We start from the raw sequence: 13,869 nt of genomic DNA, 5'->3' as shown, positions 1-13,869 counted from the left end.
GGAAATATCTTAACAACTTCGTGGTGGGTTAGTTTTACATAAATTAATTAAATCTAGGTGTAATTGGATATGCTGAATCAAACCGTGTATTTAAATTTTATATATTGGAGGACAATAGGTAAAACTCAATTTCATTTTTTTCAGTTCTTTTACCACATTTATTCTGTGACAGAAACCTATGCGGTGTCAAGTACCTAATCACAATCAAAATTCAGAGCTGTCTTTACGCTAATTTCCCCAACTGATCAGGCTTCGACCTCTGCATCTTTTAATTTTACTTAAGAAGCTTTAAAGCCATTCAATCATTTAATTTTTACAGATTGTACATTCCACAAGTTGTTATTAAAAGTGCCTTATTTGGCTGAATTGTTTATTTATTTGGATTTGGTACTTGGTACTATGATGAAATCGGTAGCCACTCATTTCTTCGGTGTCAGCTCAAACAAAGTTATTTAAGTTTCATGGAAGATGAACTTGGATTGCAACTTTGTATATGAAGATGTTTAAATACCTGCACCAGATCGATGACTAACCTAACCAATCCAGGATTGATTTCGTTGTTGCTAAAATATTATACGAATGTAAAGAAAGAGTCGGTTAGATAGTTTAATACCACCATTGCAAAACCATATGAATCAACTTAGTTGATGAATTCAAACAGCTGTCCAATATTTGAACCGCTAATTTAAGCCTAATAAAAACCATTTTATTCCGGATTTTTCATGTATAACTTGAACTTTTGTATGCCAATTTACGTCTTTGATGAAGACAAATAACGACTCGGGAATCACCTACGACTAAAAAAAGCCCTCGAACTTTGTACAAAATATTTATAAATATACTTCGTAGCACATTTACCTCAAGATTTGAATGCAAATAATTGACTATTTCCATATAACCGACTTTTTTTAAGACAGGTAACCTACTCTTTGCTAGGTCACACCGGTGCTCGGTCACGAAAATGAAAGTAAAAAAGTACAAGCAAGCTTTTAATCGGTAGAATCGTTTGGGGAAATTTACTGTGGCATGATGTCTTAACTAGTATATACACTACAAAATAATCAGAAAATAATTAACTTTCGACCAAAAACTGCACCTACTGTTTGTTAGATTTTAATTCTTTAGGTTGCTCTTACCTAACCGAGTACTAGTTAGCAAATATAGGCCACCATACGACCTTCATCAAAGGATATAACCATACCAAATAGCCTCGAAATGAAAAATAAATAAAACTAAGGCCGTTAGTTTTCTCGTTTGAATTGTTTTACATTGTCATTTCGGGGCCTTTTATAGCTGACTATGCGGTATGGGCTTTGCTCATTGTTGAAGGCCGAACGGTGACCTATAGTTCTTAATTTCTGTGTCATTTTTGTCTCTTGTGGACAGTTGTCTCATTGGCAATCATACCACATCTTCTTTTTTATATGAAGAACCAGATATATCTTATTACCAATGTCATGTTTCTGTTAAGAACGTATAATAAATCTTTAAAAACAACAATTCAGCCTTTATTGATTGAAACAAGAAATTCATAGTTATAACTAATAAAACATTAGCGGCGAACAAATTCTTACAATATATATTTCGAATTGTAAGATTATAGAAGATCATAGAAAAGGTAATTAAAAAAATATATATATAATTTGAAAAATAATAATTTCGGATTTGATATGCATTCTATTTATTCATAAAAAGCCATTTGCATGGCAAAATAAGATTAGAGTCTGTATGAATAAAAAGCTAGTCAAACTGTTGGAAAAAGTATTATATAAGTTGAGTAATAAAATGTTACACATTAGGTTTACAAAGATAATTGAGGATGACGCTTAGATAAAACCATGGTAATACTATATTGTCAATGTAGTACTTCAATGGCAACATGATTTTAATTAGTTTTCAGACCCATTTAACTGGCAATACTTCTATATTTATTTCCATTTGAAGCCTGAATTGGTTAACGTTGTATTTAAAACTGTGCCTGACCTTTTAAATTCAAATATTTTTTTTTTTTTTTTTACTTAAGCTGAAATATAACATTGCAAATCATATAGATATTACGATTAATGGTAGTCACCCGTAGGGAACCTTCCTAAACAGACAGAAATTTAAAAAAAAAATCAACGGTAAGCTGTACTATGTCCTTGTCAATCATGCATTTTTTACTGTTAACTTAGTGTTGGTAGCAAATGTATCATTAGCAAGAAATAAAAGGAGCTTACAGTCAAAATTTAAGAAAGCTTTGAACTGTATTGTATTTCCTTATAAAAAGCGACAAAAATGTCATGCATAATTTTTATGTGTAAGAATAATTTTATTCATAAGTGAGAACGTATCACATGAAAAAGAAAACATGCCGACATGAAGCCAGCTGCCAAATTTAAGGAAGCTTCCATTTGCAAATCCTAAAAATGCCGATACTATTTTATGAGAAAGAAATACGTTAGATAGATTACTTTGACGGGAATGACGAAAGTAAACCAGCGTACCCCCTCATTCAGATGCAGTATAAGGTGTCATCCAGACGTGCTTTTATAATTTCCCATTTTTTTTTAAACTTGACCAAATCCCGGACCAGACACAATTGCTTCTATCATGACATCTTTAAACATTTTGAATTCTGTTAAGTTCAATGGCAGTGTCACTTCGAAAGTGCAAGTTGATACACTAGGGTATCGTTTTTCCTCTGTAAATCCTAAAATAAACCTGGCATCAAAACCCCCAGGTGGCACATTACTACATCCTGTTACAAATTTTAGAACATCTTCTATCGTCACCCTCCCATCAGTATAGCAGCATTTACCATCTGTAATTAAGATAATAATACAATAATCATAAAAAAAGTGTTTGCACTAAAAGAAAATGCGGCGAAAAGCAATATCTAAATGGACCTGATTTATATAATTAATTGCATTTTACACATTTGAGTCATCGTTTTAATCTAGATCTCATTGTGAGTTTTAAGATCTAAATGGTTCCATTGAAGAGGTTCCAATCACTGTTTACAACCACTTTAGTGATGACTTAAAAAACAGGAAAGAACCATTCATTTTGATTCAATATTCTCTTACATTGCTTAACATGTGATCATTCTAAACTCCAAAGAGGTCCGATACGAAATGAGATAATTTATTTATCAACAAAGAAAGTTCTAGGTAATTTTGTATTGATGTTGATAACGTTGAAAATTTTTATGGTCTCTTTTAACTCGTCATCGACTTTCTAGCTCGTCCTAGACTTTCTAAGTTCAACAATTCAGACTTTGACCTACTGTGTGTTTACCTCTTTTTTTTGTATTTTGTCTTGCGTTGTTGTCTCATTTATGTATATCATATATCTCGTGTCAATGATAATAATTGTCAAAGTAGTGTCTTATTTCAATTTACCTTCACAATCATAAACAAAACTTTCAAAGTTCTGTGCCACCTCCTCACTCCTGTTCCGATTGTTACTGCCTCTTCTGCCGTATTTAGTGATGTCAAACAGCTTCATAAGGGCTTCTGCACGGAGTGTTTCAGTAGATCCACATTTGTGGCATAGAATCTTCTCAAGCTGACCTATATATAGTTAACATATAAATGTGTATCTTATTTTAACGTGTACCAAGAAGCTCACATTTTTATCATTACCCCCTTTTTCCCCATTTTAATGGACTAACATTTCTTAACTTCATTCCAGAATAAGCCATGTTTTATCTTTTTTTAAATCAAGTAAGGTAAATATTTTTTGACTATTTACTACTAAACCTAAGGGCATACGATACAGTAGCAGGGGCAGATAATAACGTTTTCAAAACTTTTAGTGTTGTTTTCGCGACGTTGTTAATCAGAACGCTGTAATTTCGCGATGTTTCTTTTAAGAACGATTGCATTTCGCGACGTCGCTTTAAATGTAGTCACATTTGCGGAAAATCCACTGACGTCATAAATCCGGTTGCGCGAATTTGAAAAAAAGTACCTGCTATAAGAAAATCGGCCATATCACGAGAACTGTTATATTCATTCATTAATAATGAAGTTAACAGTATTAACTTGAAATGTGAAAAAAATCAAATCCACATTCATAATTTTGTATGTGTTTTATTTCATATAGGAAATGAATAAAAGATATGTAAATAATAATACGTCGATGAGACAGAAACCCAACTGCACAAGAAGACCAATAAGTAATTTAGATATCAACGTACAGTCTTGAACAATATATAATATCTACACCATTTGGCAAACTCTAAATCGTATGGAGAATTGTACAGATAAATTTAACAGAGACTATCAATAAAATGACAAAATAACATGATAAATAAAGACAAACGCCTATACTGTTCCTGACTTTGAATAAGTACATTAATAAGTTTAACGACATTTTAAGAGTTTAACCCAGTGGAATATATATGTGTATGAAGAAGAACTGTCAGTTAAAAAGACATAGTTATAAGCCCCGTATGATAAACAAAAAACAAAAACGCACCCGTTGATGTGCTAAGCATATCCCTATGAACATATTATGAGAGAGAGAAAATCGAAGTATGAGGTATCTGACAGACCAGATAAGTGTTCACACGTTGCAACTCATTGCTGTTAAGCTGCTGACCAAATATGAAGTCTTTCTGTAAGGTAGTTTCTCAGATAAGAAACAAAATATTTGTTGGACCACCGGACGGACGGACAAACAATAAGGTTGCACCCACTCCTAGATTGGAGGTATAATACATGTACAGACAAGTAAGTCAATAATTATATGTACCGTAATAAAAAAAACCTGAAGACAAGCTTAGGTGACTTATCTATTGATACAGAATCATGCTCTAATACCGACTGCTGTACTTCCTATGAAATGTTTAACTACACCATAATGGACTATATTGAGACAATTACGACATGAATTTGCTCGAAACAGCTCTAAATATTCACTTTTTAAACATGTTCAGAGTAGTTCTAAGCTGACCCGAGTTAATGTGGATATGGTTTTGCGTTCATATAATGCCTATAGAGTAGGCCTTTAGTTTTCTTGTTTGAATTGTTCACATTTTCATGTCGGGGCTTTTTAAAGCTGACTATACGGTGTGGCTTTTGTTTTTATTGAAGGTCGTACGGTGACCCTTAATTGTGTTTATCTTCGTAATTTGAACTATATGGTTGATAGTTGTCTCATTGACAATCATACCAACTGTCCTTGTTTTTATATTATCCCACTTACTTTATAATTGTTTCATATTTTGTCACGTCGGGGCCTTTTGAATAATTAAAATTATGCTCAAGCTGTGTTGTCTACATGAATTGTAGGACTAATGTCGGACAGAGATGCAAATTAATTTTTTTTATTAGATTTATCTTTTTTGTTTCCGAACATTTCTTTTCTAAAGTAATTTACTAGAATACTTTTTGTATCCAAGTTTCGTAACAATTCATAAAGGTTTGGCAAATATTTTGTGCTATTTTACGAGTAACCAGCTTTGAAAATTTTGATGATTAATATCATGGCTTTCGAAAAAAAACCTTGACTATACCACTGAACTTGATAGCGTAATCGTGAACGGCGGGAATGATTTCACGACGTTGTTGCGATTAAAACTTATTTCAACGTGGTTTAGCGCCTTATTGGCAAACGTCCCGTTTGCCATTAAAAATCAAGGTTTATTGCTTTTATTGGAAAAACAAGCACATGGACCCCCAGCTTTTTCTTTTGCAATCAACCAAGTAATGTTTAAAGAACGCTCAGCCAAAATTTGAAGAAAAAATCAACGATCGAATTTTTTGTGCACTTCTGAATAGACGCAAAAATATTGTCAATTTCTTTAGTTCACTAATAGTAATATAAATTCAGAAAATAACAATTTGGTTTAACCTTAAACTTGTTACAGCATGGTGATGCCATGGATCAAGGGAACATTTTACAAAAAAACCCGGTAAAGTTATGACTGTTCGTTCAAAAGTATTGTAACTTTCCTTAAAAGTCCTTATTTATGAGCTTTCAGGGTTTTCCCTTCAAATATGCAAATTTCGAACCAAATTATCTGAGAAGTAAGTCATGAAGGTATATTTTTCTTTGCATATTTCAAAAGTACACATCGAAATTGACCTTCTACCAAAATTTCGAGAAAAAATCAACGAGGGATCTCTACTGTATCGTATGCCCTTAAAAGATCTCGATATAAAAAATGAGAAGCCAGAATAACATATTTGAAATTATTGAAATTTATCATGGTATTAAACTAAATACAATCAAATCAAGATATTGCCGGAAATTGCAACGATTGCACGTAAAGCAGTGTCGATTTAACGACGACGGAAAATGTCATATTTTCTAAGCACATTAATTTTAGTAAAAATAAAAGTATGATACCTTGATTTTCAATTAATAAAGTCCTCAAAGATAAATGGTATGCTCCTTTCCAGAGCTGTTCATACATGGCTTGTTTTTTGGTAACAGTTGAGCCATGCATGATCAGTCCTTTGATTATCCCATTTTTTGTATTTTCATTTAATCTTAATGAAATCCCTGCCTCTGTCATCAAGTTGTTTATGGCATCATCGTCAGCTAGTTTGGTCAGGTCGTCACTGTTTATCAGCTGAAAAAAAATATGTCAAAAGCTACTATCATTTATGAAATATAACGGTATAAATGGTAAGTTCCAAAGTTTTAGTCTAAAAGGTATCATCTGACCTTGACCTCACCTTTATAATTCAATGTTTATTGTTCCAGGCTAAGTACTATCAACAATGAGTCAAACATATTTGGTGGATGGAATGATTGTTACATGTACATGTCTATCTAGCATGTTTGATTTGTAGTTAAAGTCATTTTCATAAATCATTGGTCCTAGCTTTATAATTGTGAATTGATCTGTTTCTCAGATAATACAAGGTCATCCATATTCAATGTAAAGGATTATTTTAATTCGTACATGTCCGTCTAGGCGGATTCGTGTGACCTTTATTTCATGTTCATGGTTCAAAGTTAAGATTTCTACAATATGTCTTTTTCAAAGACTATCAGTAGCAGGTAAACTGTATTGGATGAATGAAATGACTGTAAAGATGAACATCATTATCTGGCTTCGTTCACCTGCCGATCACCTCATTTACAGTACATGTATCATTGATAATGAAATTAAGAATGGAAATGGGGAACGTGTCAAAGAGACAACACCCCGACCAAAGAGCAGAAAACAGTCGAAGGCCACAATAGGGTCTTCAATACAGACTCAGCGCGAGCTTCAGCTTGCCCCTTAATAAAAATGTTAAGTTTCTGTAGCATTTGTATTTAAATGTATGTCTTACAGACTTCTTTGCTTACTGTTGAAGACCGTACAGTGACCTATAGTTGTACACTTTCTGTGCCATTTGGTCGTTTGTGGTGAGTTGTCTCATCTGCAATCATACCACATATTCTTATTTTTTTCATTTTCACTATAAAACCAATCATGATTAGTAAGCATTCACTATTGTTTTGATATGGTAAATGTATTTTATGCATTCCTTCATAACAGTAGCGGTATCAATTCTACTGTGCCAAATGCGCATTTCAATAATAAATTACTTTTCAATTATGCTCAAGTTCACACTATTTGACAACTAAAATCATAAGATAATACGTTTTTAAATAGTGGGCATAACTAAATCTGACACATAACTCGAACTATTATTATAAAATAAAGATATCGATTTGTTATCTTCAACAATGATACTTTATCAGTGATAATAGTATGAAAACAAGAAGATGCTTGCGGTCAAAAGTTTTCATTGTGATGTTATTAAATGTTTTGTTGCGTCCATAGGAGAATTGTAGATTTTTCTGTTATTTGTTTTGATATTTCAAAATATTGTTAGTCAGTCGATACGCTATTTGATTGTTATATTATACAAATATAGCCTTTGTATGAGGTCGATACAAGGATATATTGACCTGAAAGAAGTATATTGACTGAGGACTACTTCTTTGGGCTGATATATCCTGTATTGACCTCATACAAAGGCTATATTTGTATAATATCGATTCTCACATTTTCAATTATAGTTTTTGTCTTTGTATCCTTGACTGTTTCTATTGTAGCACATTGCATCCCTTGAATGCCATATGCTATCATGGTATGGGAAAATGTTGGCAAGACAGGTCCTCCTTGAATAAGAATGGTTGCCAACATTTTCCCTAGAAGTTCAAAATTTAAGCTGTCGTCCGACAATGCACCAAAATTATAGGATACTTCATATCCATTGCCATTATCTGAAATAAAAGATTATTTTATATTTTCAATGCTATGTTTAATACTTTTTAAAATTGTATTTTGCAGAAAAATGCTATAAACAAGTTCATCAAGCAATTGTAGAAAGTAAATGTTTTGAATATAAATCTTTTGTGTTATAGTTGATAATTGCTATAAAAAAGTAGGAAACAGTAGTAATACGGCGTATACTATTCGTTAATCCTTTCGATTCTAAATCGCAATCAAAGTGGATAAAACTTGTGTAAATCGTCTTTGATCGATAAACTTACAAATCAGACTAAAGACATACACTTCTAAAACTAGCCTATCATGAGTTAAGATAGATGCAAAGTATTCACATCTGTACTTGTATGTACTTTGATGATGTATTTGTGTCATCAGGGAAGCACATACCTTCTAAAAGTGGTGATAAAAGCATTTGTTGAAAAAGCATTTCTAAAAAATCTCTCCTTAATCCTCCTTCGTCAAGTCCAGATTCATTAATAAACTCGACCTGTAAAAAGTAGAAAAAGATTAATAATTAATATATATATAATGTTTAATACAATGTATTCTGAAAGCCTGACCAACACATTAATTTAATTCGTTGTCGCTTTGTTTCTGTGTGAAATTTCCACATTCGTGAATTGAGTACACTGTCAAGATATTTTGAGTATTTTTTCAGAATGAACTTTTTAATTCCGTTTTGAATTGTTTGAATTTACCGTTAAGGAAAGAGATTATCTAGATATTACCATACAGTTTTCATGTTTTTATACGAAGATCATCTGATATCTTATGTCACGATTTGTTTCAAAATCAAACCTTGAATGGTACAAATATCAGACTTGAAATGTCGGAATAGTAAAATAACAAAGATACAATATTGTCTATGGAGACTAGAGTCAAAGTATCTTGAACATGGATCGATACCTCCGGAGTTCGGCGGGACCTTGACCCATACAATTTGAGCCCTAAGCCATGGCGAATAAAGAATAAGTACCTTTAACATTTTTTTCAAATTGAAAGATGATCTTCTAAAACATCTCACTGAATGCTTCCATAGCGCTTCGGGGCGTCTACTGACTTTAATGTCTTGACAATTATCAAGGTCTATTATTCTAAGACGCCATGATAATAACAAATCACGAAGGTTTTCGCAAGTACCATTTTCTCTTCTTGGCCTGTCAAAACAAACAATATGGTCATAAACAAATATTATCCAATGTTCTAAAATTAATGTTATTTTACCATCCAAAAGTCCACCATTATGCATCCAGAACAATCTTTTATGAAGATGATGTTATCAATTATTATAACCACATTACTTAATTGTAATTCGTTTCACTAAGTTGGTCTTTTAGAATATCTTATATAATTATGAAAAGATAAGAAATGTGAAGTACGTATAAAATCATGTATAATTACCCCTGATTGAGTTTATTTAATCATAATACCTAAATCAAATGATTAATTACAACTGTGACAGTAAATGCCTATAATTCAATTTCGTTTCTGTTGTGTTTTAAATTTAACAATTCATGTATGTGAAATTCTTAAGTGTAGGGCCAATTTAACCTGTATCTATTTCATTCACAGGGTCAAAATCTATAATTTGTTAAATCCTGCTGAAAATATTATTTCGCAATTTTACTGGCGAAGGACGTTTACGCGTTTTCATAGGACATTTCCGCTTCAATTTATAGGACATTTGCAATTTAAAAAAAATGACATGTGCGCTTTTACAATATTTGCTTCTTAAAACTTTCCTCCTGTTTTATCCGGGTTTAGGACCGGTATGTTTGACATGGCATAGTTAAAATCATAACTTTCATTATTGTTAAAAGATTAAAAGTCATTTAATAGCACATTCGTGTTTAAAAGTTATTTTATTGCACATGAATGTCTGTATGTATAGCTAACAGTAAACATTCTCAAGACTAAAAAACGCGTTGAAGTTTTCGTTTGGTATCTGAAGCTCAGGGAATGAACAAATTTAGCTCTTATAATCTGCCCTTACTGGTATTTCGCCTACATTTTAAATAAATATTCTATTTCTCTTTCTCAACTCTTGACTAAGGTCTCTACAGACCGTGCGAGGACCGAGAAGCCAGTCAAAGTCGTTAAACACTTCCAGTAGTACTGAGGTCCCTTTTCATCGACATAACGAATTTTAGTATAATTCACCGACTGTTTCCATCGTAATATGTATATTTTTCCCTTTACTAGTCTATACCCTTAAACTTCAAGTTCAAGGTTGTGACAATGTTAACTAACTATCCAACACACAAACTGACTTGATCATAATGGACCGTTCGCTAAAGCGTTCGACTAAGTCTCACATCGTCGCTTCCTTTACAAGCTCAATTCTATGGTATTCAAAATAACACACTTAATTGGATTCAGGCATTTTTACATGACAGAACACAAACAAACAGTCGTCATCAATGGCATTTCTTCCGCCTCGGTACCCGTAACATCTGGTGTACCACAAGGAACAGTATTGGGCCCAATACTGTTTCTCATATATATATATATAAATGATCTTCCTGATATTTATAACACAGCAAGCTTAGACTCTTTGCAGATGACAGCATAATTTACAGGGAAATAAAAACACAAGATGATTGTCATAAAATACAACTTAATCTAGACTCAGCAGCACGATGGGTATTAGATTGGCTCATGGCATTTCACCCTGATAAATGTACCAACCTTACTATCTCACAAAAGAAAAATAACTACCGGCATAATTACATCCTCCACAATCACATTCTCGAATTAGTAACATCTGCAAAATATCTTGGCATTACCTTACAATCCAATCTAGTATGTGGAACCATGGAAGTATTATATTGACAGGAACTCCAACGAAAAATTAGCACATTCCCATCCCACTGATTTCTTTAAGAAAATAAAAGGTTCCGACTCAGTTTGTCAAGTACGTGATAACTCCTTTGTGGGGTATCTGTGATGCCGCCTTCGCCTGTTCTTTTAACTTTAGCTGGTCTTATCACGTGATTTGGTATCGATTGTCTTATCTACCTACCAATGTAAATAAACACGGAAACTCCTGTGGTTATTTGTGAATCGCCACATGAATAACAACACCTGTTTCCGTTCAATAAATGAAGAACAAAGCTGAAAAGATCGAAAAAATCGGTCCATATTTAACAGAATGACATAAGAAAATTAACTGCATTCGGAAAGAGGGCAAGCTTATTTTTAGTTTTGTTGAGTTTGTTTTAATCATTGGAACTTGGAAATCGGGAATTATCCGATTAGGAAAATTACATGATTCTGAAGTAGAGTGTTTGCAAAAAATAATGTGATGCGCGTGTAGTGTGCCGGATGGTGCCGGATAACTCAAATTTTAAGTTAAAGATTGTAAACTTTTATCGAGTGTAACACAAATATTTATGGTTTTCTCTATCGTAAAATATCGTAAAATGTTATTAACTTATTTATCAAATATGTTTTAAAGACTAAAAGAGGTTAATAATTACACGCATGTGATGACCTCTACATAGCAATATCAGGTTACGAGACATGCAGATGAATTGTTACACCTTTTATAATAATTCCAAAGTTGTAAACAACCTTAAACATTCAACCTAGTCCGAGATTACTCTGACGTCTGACAGATTTATTTTTACGGATGGCTTTAAATATTTGTGGATGCATTTAAAGAACGATCACCATGATGGGCCCTAAGCAGTTTATTTTTTTTTTATCATGGAAACCAAATTAGAATTTATTTATGTGTTTAAAAGCTTAACAGTTCTGAAACATCTTACACCGTGTGCTAAGCAATTTATGATTTTGTTTCTTGTTTAATTGCATGAAATATTTGCCATTGGACTTTCAGTAAACAATAAATCAAAATATTTGATATTTTTTCGGATCAAAGCCCTTTAACCCCGTCCCCCCCCGGCCAACTTTTGGATTAAATTTTTGTTGGAAATTCTTTCATTAAACACTTCAGTAAAATATTTGTCAAAGTTAGCAGTAAAACGCGATAATAATTACTGATAAAAACTTTTCCGTTTACTTTACATGAGAATTTTATGATTTTTAAGCCTAACTTGTATATAACAGTTACGCGTGTTTAGCCAACGGCACTCTCATGAATAAATCTTACTATTTTAAAATTGATTGTAATTTAAACTGAAATGTTTATGGCTTGTGAGTATTTTTACTCTTCAGTTTTTTTGTTTTTTTTTTCTTTTTAATCGGTGAAAACAGTCGCGGGAATTTCGTTTCGTTTCTTTTCTTTTTATTTGTTTTTAAGCAGCAAAACCCGTAAAAACTGACATTATATTTGTCATTCACATGGTCGGTAAATGTCATTTCCTTGACAATTAAGTACACATCCGGTTATTTCGGTATGTTCCGAAATTACGATCATTCACGAGGTTCCAAAAATTTTATCGGAACCCATGCATCCATAAGACAGTCGAGTTAATTAACAGATACTTAACGATTTTGCGGCATCGCACTATAAACGTTTGAAGTCCGCTTGTTGGAGTTCCTGTCAATATAATACTTCCATGGTGGAACAAACATATAGATAGTATAGTATCAAATGGGAAGAGATCACTTGTTTTTTAAAAAAGAAATTTAAAAGTTACAAACACAGAAACAAAATTAAGAGCATGCCAGGCACAAGTAAGACCTGAACTGGAATATAGTTGTGGTGTCTGGGACCCCCATATGAAAGAACAACAGATAAAATTAGAAAAGGTACAGGGACGAGCTGCTCGTTATGTACACAACAACTACGATTACACGAGCAGTATCACAAACATGCTAAATCAGTTGAAATGGCCAACACTAGCTGAGAGACGCTTACAAACCAGACTTATTTTATTTTATAAAGTACTACACTGTCTTGTAGCCATTCCATCGCATATTCTTGAACAAACAAACAGCAGAACAAGACAAAACCATACTCAGACATACAGACACATCCAAGTGGTCATACTTCTCGCGCACAATTATTCAATTGAATTTACTACCACAAACTGTTATTGAAACAGCACCACTGTTGACAGATTTAGAGATCGGCTAACACCAGCTGTTCTCTCGAGCTTCAAATAAACACATTCAAACCAAAACATGTACATAAAATGCATATTTTTTAAATCACAATCTGTATATAAAAACACTTAAATTGTTATTAAATATTTTTATGATTTTGTATATTTTTTTGTCAATCACGCATGCGCAACAACATGTATTCTTCAGTATTTAAGCCTTGTTGACCTAAAAGAGGAAGCGTTAAGCCTTTTTCAAATGATTTTTATATTTCGTTCTTATGGTGTACTGTTATACCACTGTCCCAGGCTAGGGGGAGGGTTGGGATCCCGCTAACATGTTTAACCCCGCCACATTCTGTATGTATGTGCCTGTCCCAAGTCAAGACCTGTAATTCAGTGGTATTCGTTTGTGTATGTGTTACATATTTAATTTTCGTTCATTTTTTTGTACATAAATTAGGCCGTTAGTTTTCTCGTTTGAATTGTTTTACATTGACATTTGGGGGCCTTTTATAGATGACTATGCGGTATGGGCTTTGTTTATTGTTGAAGGCCGTACGGTGACATATAGTTGTTAATTTCTGTGTCATTTGGTCTCTTGTGGAGGGTTGTCTCATACCATATCTTCTT

At 32.9% G+C, this 13,869-nt stretch overlaps 1 protein-coding gene across 1 annotated transcript; it reads right to left on the bottom strand.

The window, feature by feature from the left end:
- Positions 1-1,587: 1,587 nt before the first annotated feature.
- On the bottom strand, positions 1,588-8,099 carry LOC127719204 (G2/M phase-specific E3 ubiquitin-protein ligase-like). The gene is made up of 4 exons (XM_052225223.1): positions 8,000-8,099; positions 6,340-6,565; positions 3,384-3,554; positions 1,588-2,803 (listed from the first exon to the last, which is right to left on the bottom strand). Exons 1-4 carry the CDS (start codon positions 8,081-8,083, stop codon positions 2,550-2,552), a joined length of 735 nt encoding a protein of 244 aa, XP_052081183.1. The 5' UTR covers positions 8,084-8,099; the 3' UTR covers positions 1,588-2,549.
- Positions 8,100-13,869: the final 5,770 nt, after the last annotated feature.

This window comes from Mytilus californianus, unplaced genomic scaffold (assembly GCF_021869535.1).
Source record: "Mytilus californianus isolate M0D057914Y unplaced genomic scaffold, xbMytCali1.0.p SCAF_101, whole genome shotgun sequence".
NCBI classification, from domain to species: domain Eukaryota; kingdom Metazoa; phylum Mollusca; class Bivalvia; order Mytilida; family Mytilidae; genus Mytilus; species Mytilus californianus.
The sequence above is the reverse complement of the archived record's forward strand: the minus strand, read 5'-3'. Positions and strand labels throughout refer to the sequence as shown.

What these genes read in the sequence shown, in the direction of transcription:
- LOC127719204 (XM_052225223.1), bottom strand. Translation starts at nt 8,083, where the DNA reads ATGATAGCATATGGCATTCAAGGGATGCAATGTGCTACAATAGAAACA. An exon ending in CAAAAACTATAATTGAAAAT is followed by an intron (nt 6,566 to 7,999) that starts GTGAGAATCGAT and finishes ATTTTTTTTCAG; the next exon opens with CTGATAAACAGTGACGACCT. An exon ending in TTTATTAATTGAAAATCAAG is followed by an intron (nt 3,555 to 6,339) that starts GTATCATACTTT and finishes AACTATATATAG; the next exon opens with GTCAGCTTGAGAAGATTCTA.